At 58.7% G+C, this 16718-nt stretch overlaps 1 protein-coding gene across 6 annotated transcripts in view; it reads right to left on the bottom strand.

Moving 5' to 3' along the window:
- Positions 1 to 202: 202 nt before the first annotated feature.
- SLC39A11 (solute carrier family 39 member 11) overlaps positions 203 to 16718 on the bottom strand; it is an 87217-nt gene continuing 70701 nt past the window's right edge. For all 6 annotated transcript variants that reach the window (XM_080561087.1, XM_080561085.1, XM_080561086.1 and 3 more), the window contains 3 exons: positions 3281 to 3379; positions 2045 to 2203; positions 203 to 1901 (listed from right to left, as the gene is read on the bottom strand). In XM_080561087.1, the coding sequence (XP_080417213.1) occupies positions 1823 to 1901; positions 2045 to 2203; positions 3281 to 3379 (337 nt within the window). In that variant the 3' untranslated portion in view covers positions 203 to 1822. The remainder of the gene's footprint in view (positions 1902 to 2044; positions 2204 to 3280; positions 3380 to 16718) is intronic.

The following is a 16718-nucleotide window of genomic DNA, read 5'->3' as shown; positions in this document are numbered from 1 at the left end:
GGTGCCTGGATGAGGCACGGCAAAGGTGCCTTTCTTCATCTTTTTCTTCTTATTTCCCTTCCCCATGCTTGCCTTCTGGTTGAGAAGCAGGACCTTTGACAAGCCGAGAATCATCAAAGAAGAAATGAAAAGAAGAGCAGCAGAACAGAGGGAGGAGAAGACAAAGTACGGATTTACTGCATTGAAATAAATCAGTGCAAACTCGGAATTTCCCATTTATTGAAACCAATCACAGTTAAAAGGTCAAATCCATTGGCAAACAGTAGTTTTGTATCATCCAGAGTGACATACAAATGAAGTACAAATGAAATCCGACCGAAACAACGAACTGAACAAAAACGCATGGCTCTAACCGAGTTTACTCGAGCCTCTTCCCCCGGCTGCCCTCGTGCAGCCTTTCCAGCAGGACCCGCGCTGGCCGGCACCCCCTGTGCCCACAGGTACGGCCGCCGAGGGGCTGAGATGCAAGCAGCAGCCCAGCGATCCAGTTATCCTGCTGAAGAATCTCATTAACCCCTTTTTCCTGAAAAATGAAGCAGCCTTGGCGGAGGGCGAGGCGTGCTTTACACCGCCCCACTGCTGCATTTCGCTCTCTACGTGAGCGTGAAAGGGGTTCATCCGTGGCATGGCACGGGGAGGGGACAGGAGATGCTCCAAAGGAAGACGACGAAGAGGCAGACACTTTCAGTGCGTGTTTCTGGCTCTTCGGGCTGGGTAATTAACTCCCACTGATGAGCTATCGCACCCCGATGCCGCTCGGGAGGAGGAGAGTTTCTGGCACTCTCGGGTCCTCGGTGAGGTTAACGCAGCACCGAGCTGGGCAGAGGGGGCTGAAGAGCCCCCAGGGCCACCTCTGGGAGCAGCCCGGCCTGACTCCTGCAGGAGATCACTGGGGAGCTACCGACGATTTGAAGCAGCAGCCAGAAAGGAGCAGTTGTCAGTAATGCCCCACAGCCGTGGGCCCGCGTGGCGATGCGTCCTGCGGTACAACCACGGAGCACAGCACCGACAACGGGGAACCACACCTTGCCTCCTCACGGAGTGCATGCTAGAAAACACAAACATTCTTCTCTCCTTTTTTCCTTTTTTTTTTTTTTCCCAGAAAACCCTCTGGGTATCGGACAAGCCACAATGCACTGGAACAAAGCCCTGCTTAGGAAATAAGTTTAGGAAAAAAACAGTATTTTCCTCTTGCAGAGATACCAAGAAAATTCATTTTTTATTTGCTTGGACTATTTGCATCCGTCACAACAACTAAAGCCCTAAAACACTGCCCAGGACCAGCGGGATATATCAGACCTGCTGTCCCACAGGGTGCTGCACGTGTTATCCTAGCCCTAATTCTTCCACCTGCCTTCCAGAACCAAGGGTGGAAATTGAGTTTACTTCATTCAGATGCCTTGGGACGTAACTGCAGAGCAGCTTAAGCATGCAACGGTGAATTCCTGACCTTCTGCAGAACAAGGATGATCAAAACTGACCTGACTCAGAGAAACCACCCCAGAACTGAAGGAAAAGCAAAGCGGGACCTGCAGCCCGGCCGATGCATCTCAGCCCTCTAGGGGAAACAGAAAATCTGGTGGCGAAAGGAAAGCAGGACCCGCACCGAACCACCCGCGTTTGTGCTTTGAAAACCATCGACGTGATTTTGGGGTGAGCAGGTAGACCGAATCATAGGGAATTAACACCAAACCAGATCCCAAAAAAAAAAAAATCATCATCATCATGTACAAAAAGAAGTCTAGAGGATAACGCGCGTCCAGTCCCACATGCCACCACGGCCGCTGGTGAGAAGCCTTCCCGCGGGGAGCAGCGAGCTGCCCTACCCGAGGCCGACGTCCAGGGACATCATCACCACGAAGCCGAGCACGGAGGTCCAGGAAGCCAGCTTCCCGTTGCCGCTGCAGGGAGAAAACGAAGGCGTGAGCTCCCGGGAGCTGTGGGGTGCTTGCAGGGTGGGTAAAGCACAGCTCTGACCCTCGTTGGGGAAGGGAAGGGATCTTCCAGAGCCCTCGGTACTTCCCCGTGCCGGCCGGGGGCTCACCTGGTCTGTGCCTCGGGGATGATATCGTCCATGACCACGTAGACCATTGCTCCGGCCGCAAAGCCCAGGGCGTAGGGGAGGAGAGGCTCTGCCACCACCACGGCGAAGGCACCGAAGACGCCAGCCAAGGGCTCCACCATGCCGCTCAGCTGCCCGTACCTGCAAGGCAACGAGCCTGAAAGGCGCCGGGCACCCCGGGAAGCCCCCGCGCGGGCACAGAGGGGCTGCGGAGTGGGGCGCGGCGTCCTCCCCGGTGCCACCGGGTCCTGGAGGAGGTCAGACACCAGGCCAAGGTGCAGAGCAGTGCCGCTGCACCGCACAGAACAAGCCACCTGGGTCACTCTCGACAGGTGACGAAGCTGATTTTTCCGGGACGGGAATTAAGACACGATCCGGTTCCTTCCCCCCAAAACATCTCTGTGGGGTTTAGGGATCCAGGTCGCGGGCACGGATGGGTCAGCAAAGGAAATATTTGCAACCAGCACAGCTCAGAGGACACCCGGCCACAGCCTCGCCGCTCTCCCCCCTCGTTTTCTTTCCTTCTGGGGCTGTTTTAATGAACAAAGCTCCCCAAGACCATGGGAGCTCCCTTCCAGCAGCAGCCCTGGTGCAAGTCCCAGCACTGGCTGCGCTGACCGAAATGGAGGTGGGTGGGAGGAAAAGAAAACAAAGCTCGGAGGGAGCAGGCTGCAAGCCCCCCCTGCCCTCCCATCCATCACCCGGCCGAGCACACGTGCACGGGCAGGAACGCGGCCCTGCGCCTGCAGAGTTCATGCCCTCGGCTTTTTCACCTCGGGGAAAAGGAGGAAAACAAAGTGGGTTTGAAATGCGGCCCAGAGCGAAGCGAGAGAAAAACCAAACCAAAACAAAACCAAAAAAGAAAAAAGACTTTTCGGGGGCAGGATCTGGGAGCTAACCGCAGGCACTGATCAGCCGGCTGAGCTGGGCTGGAGCAAACCACGGGGGCTGGGGCGAGCTGGGGGCAAGCTGGGGGCTCGGGGCTGAGCTCGGGGGCTCCGGGCAGCACCCACTGCTCTTCTCCCAGGCTGCTGGCAGGTCTGGAGCACAACATCAGCCCCGGTAAAAACTCTCCACGTCGAGCATCTGCCCCACAAAGACCATGGGTAGCAGCTCTCGGCCGACACGAGCCCATCCCGAGGGCACCCCCAAGCACCCGCTCAGGGGAGCTGCTGGTGAGGGTGCTGGTTCCTGCAGGCTGGGAGCAGCTCTGCTTACCAGAACGCCTTCCACGTCGAAAATCCCGCGCCGCGTAAAGGCAGGCTGACAGCAAGGCCTTCCGGGAAGTTCTGGATGCCGATCCCAATCGCCAGGTTCCTGCCAAAAAAAAAAAAAAAAGAGCACGCGTAGGTACCCGCGGCTACGTCGGGTGGAAACGACGGGCTGGGGACTGGAAAAAGAGCGATGCTGTTAAAGACGTGCCTTTTTAATGGAAGCACAGCTGGCCCTGGGGCTACTCGTGCGAATATTTAACGCGAACACAGCAACGCACGGGGCCTGACCCTGGCTACGGAGCAGCTCAAGAGGGCGGACCGCTGAAATAAGGTGTGCTCTCCCAGCGATGCTGGAGGGCTTGGGGCCAGCAGAGAGGCACCCCAACGGCAGCCAGACCCAAACACAGCTGGGAGAGGGAGAGGGGAGAGGCCTGTCCGTCCGTAAAGTGATCCAGGCTGCTGCCAGGACCATTTCTCAAGGCACAAAAGATAAAAAGCCCGATAAAGGGGGTTACACAGGAAGGCACGGTAAACTTGAACCGCTCCAATTAGAGCCCCACGTCCCCAGAGGCAGAAAACACGGGTCTTTTAGAGTTGAAAACTCAAGGGCAGCCAGGAGAGGTTTGGATGTTCGAGGGCAGAGAGCTGGGTGAGGTTTCTCCTCGCTCTCCGTCTCCCTGCAGTTCTCAGCCCCTGTGTTCAGCCGTTTGCCGGTAGCCTCCAGCTCCAGAGCACCCTGTGCCACCCCGCAGGGTCCCTTCCAGCTCAGTGCAAGTGTCTGATTTGTGGCGAAAATAAAAGAAATCGAGGTATGGGCTTTCCCTTCGTCGTTCAAGGAACGAAAGCGTGGCAAGCACCAAAACCATCCGGGCTCATCCTTTACAGCAACGTCTCCCCCGGGCTGAGCTAGCGAGGAGCTAAGGAAAACCTTTTCCATGGCTGGGGCGCGTGGCGTGCCGTGGATTTGTCCCTGGTCCCTGGGGACACCGAACTCGACCACCCCGGGGGGCTCGGGCTGGCAGCCTCAAGGAGCCCCCAGCCCCTACCCAGCCCCAGCGGCGCTGTGCGAAGTCGGCGATTCCTTGGCCAGCGGCTGAGAGCTCCCTTTGCTGCCTCAAACACTTGTTTCCTATTAGTAAAATAAGACTGGTGAGAAAAGGCTCTCCGGGTTGTTTAAACTTCTACCACGGTTTACAGAAGAGGGGAGGGGAAGGGGGGAGAGGCTGTGGGTTTCCCTAACCAGGACAGGCTATTACAATCAAAAACATTATTCAAGGCAAAGAGAGAGAGAACGGAGGGGGGAAAAACATCCCTTTTAGAAAACACTGGAGCCGCTGTCTGTGTGCTGGTGGTTTTTTTTTTTTTTTTTCCTCCCTCCCTCGCCTTCACACAAAGCAGCTATTACTAGCCCCAACCACAACAAATTAATGGGGTGGGAGAGGGAAGTGTGAACGGAGGGGTCTGTACGGGAAGCGGCGGCGAGCTCCCCCCTCGCTGACCCCTTGCCGCGGGGCTGCCCGGGCAGAGAGGCGGCCCCGAGGGGCACGAGGGAGGGAATTTAACCCAGGGAGAGACCCAGCAGGAGAAACCCAGACGGGTGGGCTTGCCCCTGCCCTCCTCCTCCCCTCTGTCCCACGCACACCCCTGGCGAACCCATCGGGGCTCCCTGAAAGCAGGGGCCAGCCCCAGCCCACGGCAGCGCCGATGCCCAGGGTATCTGGGGTGTCCTGGGGGAGCGGGCTCGGGGGGCACGGGCTCTCCTGCCCAGGGGAGGTAGAGCTGCTGGCAGGGAGGAAGGCTCGGGGAGAGAGGTGCTGCACCCACGGGGAGCGATGGTCACGCACCACGGGTGCTCCAACCCCAGCAGGGACACGCCAGGGCCAGGCCACCCAATTCCACCACCCCTCGGTGGGAAGCAGCCACGTGTCCCCTGCTCCAGGCGAGGTTTTAACCCGTTTTCCCAAGGAACATGGGTTTTCCCGAGGAACACGGGTGCAAAAACCCAAGGAACACGGGCGCAGGCATCGTGCCACGTGGGTGCCAGCCGTCGGGCGCAGACACAGCTCAAGCGTGCGGCACCGCAGGAGGCAAAGGCCACCGGAGCCCCAGCACCTTGCCTTGGGACACCCACGGGGGAGAGAGGACCTTCTGGGCTCAGCTTCAGGGTGACACTGTCCCCACGTCACCTGAAGGCATCTAGTCCCTCTGAAGGCTCACCCAACCCACGCTCCCCACGCGCTGCAGCCCCTCGTTCCTCCAGCACTTCCTACCGCCGCAGCTCTGCCTGAACACTCGGATTTTAGGGCCTCCCGAGCCTTTCCCAGAGACGCTAATCCCATCAGGATGAGAAGGGCTCCGTGACAACACGGGGGCCAGGAACACACAAACCTTCCTATTTGCTTTGCCTCGGTTCGCTGCACCAAGGGCACCTCCGCTCGCCGCTCCGGGGCCACCTCTGTTTGCCCAGCGCGGCGGCGCGGAGATGTCCGGGTGCTCAGGCAAAGAGACCGAGCTCTGATGCCCCAGCCGCGAACAAAAACCATCCCAGGAGACATTCCTCTGGCCCTCGGCCGCCGATCCGCACACACCTCACACCTCGGCAGCTCCCGTGTCGAGCTGCCGGCTACGCGGTTGGGAAGAAAGCAAGCGAGTCGCATAAAGCTGCATTGTGCGCGAGGAAAACAAAGGCGTCCTTATTACGGAAATAGGTGGGGATTCTTGGAAGGCTTCCCCCTGCTGCAAAGAAACACATTGTAAAACAGATGCACAAAGACAGCCTGCAGCAGGCGGGCCGGGGGCCGTGCCCCTGGGTGCCCACGGGCAGCGGGACGCAGAGGAGGTGGCACGGAGACGAGATGCTTCAGCCCAGGGGACAGGCATGAAACGTTTAGAGACGTCAGGGTCCCTACAGGCGAGGAAGGGGGGGAACAACCAGTACTGGGGTGCGTGAAGCTGACCCTGTCCTGTCCGATGGGCCGCCCATGTCCAGCTAAAAGACATCTTGCAGACGGGAGGATAACCTTCAACGTACAAAGTGCATTGACCTGAAGAGAGAGGAAACCACACCGGACCCTGGGGGTGCGCGTGCTCCTTCAGCCACCAGCGCCCCGGCCAATGCAGGGAAGTCACTTGGGTGTCTCTGCCACTTAGGGAACAAGGGCCTCAGGTGTCCTTCAAAGGGGCAAGGACCCAGGAGCCAACACACACCGCAAACGCTCCCTTTCCCAGCAGCTCTGCCCCAGGTTCCCCACCTGTGAAACGGGGCGAGCCCAGCGCCGTGCCCCCGACCCCCTCCACCCGGGAGCAGGCGCGCCACCGCCGGTCCCACGCACACCTCACACCTCTGCAGCTGCTGGCAGAGCCCAGTGCCGTCATTTTAAGGAAGAAAAGGTAAAATCTCGGGCACCCGGCCGAGCGCCGCCGAGGCCCAGCTCCTCGTGGCAGGAGGGGAGCACCCGCGCCCCCCGGGGACGTACCCCCGCTCGCTGCCAAGCGCCGCGGCACCACGCTGGGAGGCTCCGAGTTCACTTTCAAAAAAAAAAAAAAAGTTGGCATCTCTGCATATTTGCAAGGTCAAGGCACAGAAAGCCTTCTATAAGCCTAAACCCTTGTTTTCAAGGGCCTATTCTTTTACAAACTGATTATGAAAGCAGGCTACATATTCTTAACAAGCCCCTTTTCACTCCGGCTTTCAATTCCCTCCAGTGTATAATGTGCATGTGTATTCTTGCATGGCAGGCCCTTACATACTGTTTTGATTGTTATCGTCCTGCCATGAAAGGGCCGATTGTTTTGGGTTCCCGAGATTACATCACGGCTTCCCACTCGGGCTGCCCGTGTCGAGGTGTTTGATCAGGGCTCGCAGGTGGGAAGGAGCCCTGCGGTGTGCGCGGGGCCCTGAGCGTTTCCCCATACCTGCCCTACCTGTTAAACACAGCTGCCTCGGCACGCAAGCTCTGCCTCGGCTTTACTGGCGCCTCTCACGCGAGGCAGGGATGCGGCGCTCAACCCGTCCATCCCCGGTTGGGATGCGGCGGGCGAGCCCATCCGACAACGTCGGGAGCCCAGGAGCCCTGAGCCGTCCTCCTGGCCAGCAAGGAGACGGCGGGGCCGGCAGCCGCCGAGTGGTTCGCCTGTTGTGCAGAGATACGGGCAGGTGGGAAATTATACACGGGAGTGAAAGCCCCCCCAAAAAAATAGGTGCCCTGTTGTTAGGTTGGAAGTCATCAGCAGAGCTCTCAGCCAGCCTCTGCGAGGAGCCTCCCGAAGGGCACCAAGGACGGGCAGCGAAGCTGAAAGGAAGCAAAGGGAAGGGAGAAGTGGCAGGGAATAATTTGGGGCACAAAGCAGTGCAAGAGGCGCAGAGCTCGAGGCAGGGAAGGGCAGGACGGGCGCACGGATGAACATCTCAAACCGAGAGCACAAAAGCACAAGAAAACAGGCCCGATTTTGACAGATTTTGGCAGGTTACAGAGGTTTTGTGCAAGCCACTCTGCCGGCTTGCTGTTGGAGGCAGAAAAGCTCGTTTTGGGTCTCTGCTGGCGCCGTGCTCTGCTCCGACACCCACGGGGCTCCCGGGGCACCACCAGCCCGGAGCGGGGCTGCTCGCAGCCGCCTCTGCACAAACGCGTGCGTGAGCTGATTTCCCTCCCCGGAGGGCCAGGGAAGGGCCTTCACCAGCCCGTGCGTGCACCCAGGGCAGCGACGGGCACAGCCCCGGCCCTGCTGGGCCGTGTCCCCCCCGCCCTGTGCCACTTCTCGCCCCTCCGCCGCCTCTTCCAAACCCTCCGGCCGGGGCTGCGCGCCGCATGGTCTGCATCCCATCTGCTCGCCTGGCCCCCGGCCAGCCTTCGATACACACGGCTCTGGATCCGCACGCAGTAAACATTTACAATTTTAGGAAATTTTACCCTTAATTTATCCCAAAGGCACGCAAGCGAAGTTCAAAGCCGTATAAAACCCGCTCTCTCGCCTCCGAGCGCGGCAACCAGGACGTGAACTTTAGCTGAAGAGCAAGAAATTGCTCAGCTTCCACGAGGCAAATCCCCGCCGGTGTCAGGCAAAAGGGGGGAGGCAGGCGAAGGAGCAGGGCTGCAGGGGGGGGACATGGATGCCACCAACATCCCCTCCTGCAAAACGCCGGCTCACAGCAGGCTCGGGGACCCCCATACCCCTTGCACGGCCGTATCTGGCAGACACGGGCTGTTGGAGGCCGTGGCGAAGAGTTCAGAGCCAGCCCAAAGCTTTTTGTCAAAAATAACACCGCACCGCGGGCTCGCCGAGCCAGGGCCGCCCAAACACTCCCCAAACAACCTCGCTGCTCGCCCAAGGCAGTGCTTGGAGCGGCGTGGCCACGCGTTGTTTTCCTCCAGTGTTTACCCAGCGCCACGCTTTCAACGCGGGTATTATCTTTAGGTTACAGACTTAGCTAAAACACATAGGGTTTTTTTTTTTTTTTTTTTCCCCAGCCCGCTATTGTTCGGGTTTGCTCTGCGTCCCGGTCCCCGCACGGCGCTGCTTCCCTTCCTCCTTGAACCCGCTTCAGCCGACCCGACCGCAGACACGAAGCTCAGCACCCCCAGAACCTCGCCGCATCCTCCTGCCCCCGGCCAACCTCCGAGCCGTCACCTCTCCGGATAAACTGGCCGAGGAAGACGGGGAAGCCCTCGGAGGCAGCCGGCTGGGAACGCAGGAGCATCCCCCGGGAGGCGCTGAGCAAACGGGGGCCGTCGCTCAGCCAAAAGGTGGTGGCAGTGGGCACCCTCCTGTCCCAGCACCGGACACGTCCCACGGCAAGCGGCTGCTGCGGAGAGCAGCTTCCAACCCTCAACAGCGGAGCAGGAGACAAGCAAAGAAGCGGCCGTCGTGCAAGGCTGGCCGACGGCAACTGCTTTGTTACGGTCGGCTCGCATCGACAGCCCGATCGCACCGGGGGGGGGGGCCCGGTGTGTCGGGGCCGTTTATTCCCCCCGGGGGTTGAGAATCTGTGCCCTTATCTGCCCGGTTATTTATGTCCCTGTTTGATTTATGAGTCAGCCTCACGCACGGGGTAAAAGTTCACGTCTCCCCCTATCCGCGGAGCACAAAGCCACGTCTCACGGCTCCGCGCCTTCCTGCTCTCCTCTCTCTTTCGCTGTGTTTTGACCCCGGCAGGGAAGGCTCAGGGAGGCTCGACCTGCACCCCGCTCCCCTCAGAGCCCCTGTAAACCCCACCTGCTCGCTCAGGATCCGGCCCACAGCACCAAACCTCGCCTGGCTGCGGCCGTGCGGGGCCGGTGCTGGCAAAGCGAGCAGGAGACGGAGCCGGGCTCGCTCCCGGCAGCGACTGCACTAATTCTGCTCAGCCTGATGGTGCGTAACGAAATGCAGGATCCAGAGCAGCCTGCACCACCGACAAATCTCCGTTTGCACAGTCAAGGTCTGCCTAGGTAAAAAGTTAAAAGATATTTGTAAGCAGCTCGAAGCGTAACTTCCCGTGCCCAACGCCACCGCTGCGCTGCCGGGCGCAGTGTTAGCTCCTTTCACCCAGAGGTGCTCCCATGTGCACGTCACGATGTGTTACACGTTCAGACAGGGAAATACCTGAAATAACCCAAACTCAGCTCCCTGCTCCAATGTGCTTTGGGAAAAGCAAAATTTGGAACCTTTTACGGTTGCCCTTTCACATGCAGGGTGCGCAGAGCAAAGAAAGAAATGCGTGAGATCACCAAATGCTGACTTCAAAGTGAACAATCTGTTCTCAAATATGTTCTTTTCCAAAATCTCCCTTCAAGATGGAAGGAAAAGCGTAAAAAAAAAAGGAAATTCAGCCCCAGGAAGAGTGGGGGGAGGCTCGGGGCAGGCAGGGCTGCCGAGGGCAGCAGCCACCTCGGGGCACCGCAGCTGCCCCGGCCCCCTAAAGCTGCGCACCTTGACACCAGCACCGCGTGGCACCCAGCTCATCGTGTGGCACCCAGCTCATCACCCCTGCCAACACCCAGGTGCGTCCGTGCGTCTGTTCGGGAAGGGCTGCAAAGCACCAGAGGACGCAGCACCCACAGGAGCACCATCCTGCAGCCTTGCTCGGGGCAGGGACGGTGCCTGCAAGCAGGGGGTGCTCTGGGGGACCGGTGGTGAGGACAGCCTGGGGCAGAGCAGAGCAGGGACGGGGCTCTGGGCATCGTGGCTCAGTTCAAGCTCGTCCCCACCTGGGTTAGGGCCCCGCCGCTGCCCCAGCTGCGCCCCGTTAGCAGCCTCACGGAGCCGTTTGGCCCAAATGTTGAAATACCATCACCTTGGGGCAGAAATCCCCGTTGCTCTTCCCCGTCCCCGTATCCCTGCTGCAACCCTACCAGCCAGCACCCAGCACCCACATGCACCGATCCAGCTAAACAGCACCCTAAGGACGGGAATTCTGCTTGCAGCTGACCCTCAGCTGCACTGCAACGCGAGCCAGGGCCCCTTCCTCCCCTTCGAAATGTTTAGTTTGGGGCTATTTTTAAATACCCTAAGAAGACCCTAACACAAGACCTTGTTAACTCTGTTTCACTCAGCTTAGAGCTGCAGAGATGCCCACCCAAATTTAATTTTTTTTAAATATTCATATAAGTACACACATAAATAGAGTGAATTTAATGATGTGGCTGCACTGATCGCGGGTACGGCTAGAGCTGGAGGGAGATACAGAACCTTATAAAGGCTATTAAAATATTTTTAAAAATTGAACACGCAGAAGCTGGGTGGTCTAAAAGCAGAGCTGGGATTACGGCCCACCTATAAAAATCCCCAATAATACCTGCCAGTTAACGTTTACAGCTTCATACAAACCCGCCAACCCTCTCCCTTTTGTACGATTCCTTAAACCATCAGCACATTTCACACAGACAATGTTACACGGCATGGAAATGTCAGCGCAGAGAGCAAGCTGGGGTGGCAGAGGAGTTTGGGGGAATTATTTAATTTTTTTCTTTGCTCTGTCCTCCAGTTCCCGTGCACAACAAGCTGGGCAGCCGGCGACACGCACGGCCCCGATCGCTTACAGGGAACAAGAGCCTCGAGCACGGCGAGGGAGGGCGGACAAATTGGGTGAATAAAGACCTAATTCTCCTCTTTTGGGGGCGAGGAGAACCTGAGAGATGCCAAAGCCCAGCTGAGCGGAGGCAGGCACGTAGGTGTGTTTGTATCTCACTCGTCGCCTCCTGGACATCTGAAGCGACGCCGGGACAGAGCTCGGTCCCTGGCTGTGGCTGGGAACAGGCAAAGAGCTGACGGACGGACAGACGGACGGATGAGCTGGGCTGGAGGCAACGGGACCCCAAGGGTGCTGCCACCCGCTGCAGGGGGCTCCTCAGCCACAGGCTGCCCCGGCGGGGCCGTGGGGGGAACGGGTGATGGCCGGGGGATGGATGAGCGCCGGGGGATGGATGAGCGCCGGGGGATGGATGAGCGCTGGGGGATGGATGAGCGCCGGGGGATGGATGAGCGCCGGGGGATGGATGAGCACCGGGGGATGGATGAGCGCCGTGTGTCTGCACTTGCATGCTGACGAGGATCAGCACCAGAAGCTACGAGCAAAATTAGAAGGAGGAAAACGTTTTCTCCTCTCCCCTCTCCTGCAACGTCACCACTAAAAGGCGCCGGGGGAGAGAGTGGAAAAGCCCCAGCGCGGCTCCTTTATGCAGCCCCAAAACCTGGAACTAAACAATTTACTAACAGATGTAGCCATAAAAGGCCCCATTATCGCATCTTGTACAGTAACAATGTCTTCATTCAAGTCGCTTCCCCTCCTCTGAGGGTTTATTTTTAAACCGTGCTGCTAAAGAGAGGAACGGGCCACTGCGGCGGCAAAGAGCGAGCCTCTCGCTCAAAGTGAGCCTTGTTTGGCATTATCTTGATAAGATAAACAGGGATAATGGCTTTTTCTTCCTCTGCTCTTTTCTTTGCCCTCTTTCGTTTATTTTAACGCGAACAGGAACTGAACCAGCGCGCTTTGCAGATCAAAGCCGGGCAGAGACCTTCGCGGGAAGGGGGCAGGCGAGCACCAGGTTTCCAGGCCTCAGCCCGGGGTGGGGGCAGGAGCAGGGCCCCGACACCCACCCAGGGCCCCCCTGGGAGCGGGCAGCAGCTCCTGGCACGGCCCCAAAGCCGAGCATCCTCCAAGGGGCACCCCCTCGGTCCCAAAGCGGGGCCAGGAGGCGCAGCGGAGCAGGGCGAGGAGCGGGCTGCGAGGCTCCCCGGCGGCGCTGGGGATTCGCTCTGTCGGGAGTCCCTGACTCCTCTCCGGGGCGAATTTTTGGGGGGTGAGTCCAGGCATCAAACGAGCCCTCCAGGCAGAGCTCATGCAAGAGGAGATGACTCAAAGTGGCGGCGTATGAACAGGGCAGGGCCAAAAAGCATCGGGAGGCTGCGGGGAAGAGGAGGAAGGGAGGAAGGTGCCAGGCAAGCGGGCGGATACAAAGGGGGCCCCCGGGTCTCCAGCGATAGCACGGATGATAGCAAAGGACACAAAGCTCCGTGTCGTCCCTCAGGATCCGCTCACGCAGGGCCCACCACGGGAAGGGAGGCAGGCAGCCGTTGCACAGACTTTCCACAGAGCCAGCCGTCTCCGCTGAGCATTACAAATCAGGCAAAAACCCTCCTCGGTCTAGACACTTAAGTAAAGGAGAAGGAGGAAGAAGTGAGGGAGAAGAGGAGGGGAGGCTGTTTATCCAGGCGGCGGTGTAAACGCTAACAGCAGGCGAGGGGCTCGCAGCCAGCAGCCCAGTTCCCAGCCGCGGTTTGGAGACTTCCCCGCTAAGCCTGGAGCCACAAATACCGGCTGCAGAAGGCACCCGGCCCTGCGAGCATCCTTCAATAAATGGGAAGATTTGGCCCCTTCCTCCGATGCGACTTCGCACAGCGCTCGCAGCCGGCTGCCTGGGGGCTGGGCCATGCACCGAAAACCCACCCCCAGGAGCAGGAGCACCCGGGCTGAGACAGGATTCAGCACGGTGAAAATGAAGAGGATCCCGGGCCTCGCTGGGTCCAGAGACCTGGTTTGTGCTGGGGAAGTCTCCTCCACAAATCTACGTTCACTCAACGCAGGCTCCAGCAATGCAGCTGCCGTGAGCAAACCCAGCTACCAGGATTTTAAGGACCAGGAAAATGTTTGCGCTTTGCTCCCGATCCAAGGACGGGAAAACAAGGTCTCTGCTCCATCCCTGCACCTCTCCGCACCAGAGACTGAGCAGCAAAGTGCAGTAAGACCCCAGCTTTAACTGCCTGGCACTGCAACAGGCTGGAAAGCAGAAGGAGCGGTGCGGGGAGCAGCTCCAGCAGCCCAAGCTGCAGCTCCCCACTTACCCCAGGCAGGCACCAGCCCTGGACCAGCACTGCCCAGGTCCACCCGCAGGACTCCTGACCATCCAGGCACTGCAGAGAACAAACGTTTTCCCGGCGTAGAAAACATCTGGTGGCTCTGAAGGCAGCTCAGTGAGAACACCGCAGGCCACAGAGGTTTCCCTCTGCAGGTTCGCGCCCTGAGCGCCCGTGGAGGTTTCCTCCCTGCAGGACCAACCACGCACCGTAACAAGGAGCTGTTCTGAGAGAGGCTGAGCATGTCGGGGTGCCTGTGAGCACGCTGATTTAATTATTCATGCAGATTTCACTTCCCAGGAACAATTTTTTTTTTGGATACGGGGTTAAGCCAAAACACCACGGTCCGTCTGGCTTCTGCTTATCACCACGAGACCTCGCTGCGCTGCAAACCGAGCGCCTCGACGCAGTCCTGCAGTGCCTGCTCAGGCTCCAACCAACTTTGGAAACTCAATCCGACATGACAAAAGCTCCTGTGAAAGGCATCGAGAGGAGCAAGCGAAGGGCGAGACACTGCCTGACACGTTTCGCACATATTTGTAAACAGATCACCCGTGGGGAACGCGATTCAAGCCTGCCTCGTCTTGCTTTCCAGCCAGAGCTCGCTTTCCAGCCACCCGCCTCCTTTTTCTCATGACCAAGAAGCGGTTTAATATCTGTTTACAATAAAACGCTGTTTTCTGAAGGGCAGAGAGGCGCGAGGATTTTGCAGGAGGGCATTTCTTTGTCTGCTCCGCTGCTTGGGCAGGTGAGCGTGGGGCGTCTGTCCCGGCACAACCCCGCGAGCAAGGGGAGCGCCCTTTCCGGACACCCGTGCAACCTCGTTTAATTAAGCTGAGATCTGCTTTGCTGCAAAAACCATGCATTTGTGCTCCCAAAGCCTCTCTGCACCTTCGCAGAGGCCGGGACATCCTCACCATCAGCACGTCGAGCACCTTCCCGCTGCCACTCACGGCGCGGGGCCGCAGCTCCTGAGCCCTCGCGGTTAATTAGCGGCGATGAGAATTGCAGCCGAGGAGCCACAAGGCACCCGTGCTCGCTCGAGGGACGCAGGAACGGGCGCCCTGTTTAGACTGACGGGCTGCAGCAAACGCTTTGTGGGTCACCGGCACCTTCCAGACGTTCCTCTTCCCCGGAGCGCCAGCAGCGGTGAAAGCTCACCCCGTTGCGTCTCCGTCTTCCCTTTTGGCAAAGGGGAAAACATTCACCAGTCGGAAAAGACCAGCTCCCTCGGGACACCGACCCGGGTAGGTAACCACCGCTTAATAACACACACGTACCTTCGGGACAGGTTAATTAAAAGGTGCTTAATAAGCATCTCGCAACAGTTTTGTTTTGTAACCAGAGGCCCCAACGTGGCGCTTGGGGAAGGAGCAGCCTGGCTGGAGAATGAGCGTTTGTCTTGGAGCTCGGGGGCCGCGGAATTCCCCATCCAGCCCCACCTCGCGCTACCAGAGGTGGTTTTTTTTTTCCCATTAGGTGTTCCCGTGCACATCCTCCATCTGATAAAGAGGCCAGCAGCGAGGAGTCGACCCCACATTTCGATCCCACCCGAGCTTTACGAGCTCCACCGCGGATCTATTCATGAGCAGGAGACGGAGATCGTGCGTGTGCGAACGGCAGAGAAACACCCAGCGTGTCTTCTGCTGCCTCAGCCCACAATGATTTCCATTCATTCAAAGAAAACACAGTATTAAATTTTTTGCCTGGTTTCAATCTCCGTACATTAATCAAGCCTCAGCTTTTTCTCTTTTCCTTTTTTTTTTTTTTTTTCCCCAGCCTGAGAGACACAGCGTGGGAGGCACAGGCTGTCCCATGAAATAATATTTTCCAAGCCGCAGTCAAAGTCTGCCCGTCAACCCGAAGCCTCCTTTCTGTCTGTTTTACCAGAGCTGGACAGGAAACAATCTGCGGGCACAAGAGATCGAAACCCGGCCAGCGTTCCCAGCACGACGCTGATGAATGGGAGCCATTGTGCTGCAGGGGAGGAAACATCCCCATCGTCATCGGGGAAAAACTACAGCTGTCTGCATCGCCTGCACACGCACACGGGTGTCCTGCAGCTGCACGGGAGCTCTCGCGGAGCAGACACGGGGCAGCTCGGTGGCACGGCGTGCTTCACCAGCAAAACCAGGCACTTCTCCCTTTCCTTACGGTGGGGACAGCATCTGAGGTTAGAGAGGCTCGGCTCCTTGGCAAAGCAACACCTGCAGCTTGCAGAGGAGCGAGCAACAGAACAAACCCCGTGGGATTTTGCCCGCCCCGGTGCTGCCGAAGGAGGGATCGGGACCTTCCCGAGGCACTTGAGCAGGATGCGCTCCCTGGGTGACGCAGCCACGGGTGCCTCTGTCCCCAGGCAGGTCCCAGCCCCGGCAATGCCCAGGGGACACGAGGAGGGACACCCCGATCCCTGCTCCAGTGCCCAAGCCCGAGAAATGGGGGCTGAGTTTCAGCCGAGCGATGCAAACCCGCGGGAGAAAGCATCTCCCTGGTTCCTGGAGGTACCCGGTCTCATCCTAGGGCAGTTTTGCCCCAAAGCTGCCTACCCAATTTTTAACCTTTAACATATTTGCATCCCCAGTGCCCTGCTGGGACCTGGTGTCCGCACCACACACGACGTAACAAAATATTGCAAACTATTTTTCAGGTTTTTAGTCCTTTACGTACGCACAGGCTGGCAGGAGCTCGGCTGTTACCACCTAGTGTCAGGCAGGAGAGGAGCAGCAGCCCCGCACGGACGGGGACGGCTCGGGCACGGCTCTTCCCTGGGGTCCCACGGGGCGAGCCCCCAGCCCGCGGGGCAAACCCGAGACCTCCTCGCTCTGCCCACGTGGCACCCAGCAGGAACGGGGGCTTCTGAAAAACGCTGCTGTGGTTCAACTTCTCTCCCCCTTTTTTTTTTAAAAAAAAAAAAAAAGAATATTTTCTGGCACGAACCGTCCCTTGTGACCGGACTTAGCCCCTGGCCACGACAAAGGCCGCTTTCTTACCGAGTTTAAGGGCTGCAGGGCACCGGGGCGCTGGGGCTCCTGCACTGCATGCAGCCCGTGGAAATGGGAAGCAGCCGCGGTGCTGGGCACTCAGCGCCATCCTGCTGCGCGCAGGGGTGC

Source organism: Anser brachyrhynchus (genome assembly GCF_964034855.1).
Source record: "Anser brachyrhynchus genome assembly, chromosome: 18".
In the NCBI taxonomy this organism is placed as follows: domain Eukaryota; kingdom Metazoa; phylum Chordata; class Aves; order Anseriformes; family Anatidae; genus Anser; species Anser brachyrhynchus.
The sequence above is the reverse complement of the archived record's forward strand: the minus strand, read 5'-3'. Positions and strand labels throughout refer to the sequence as shown.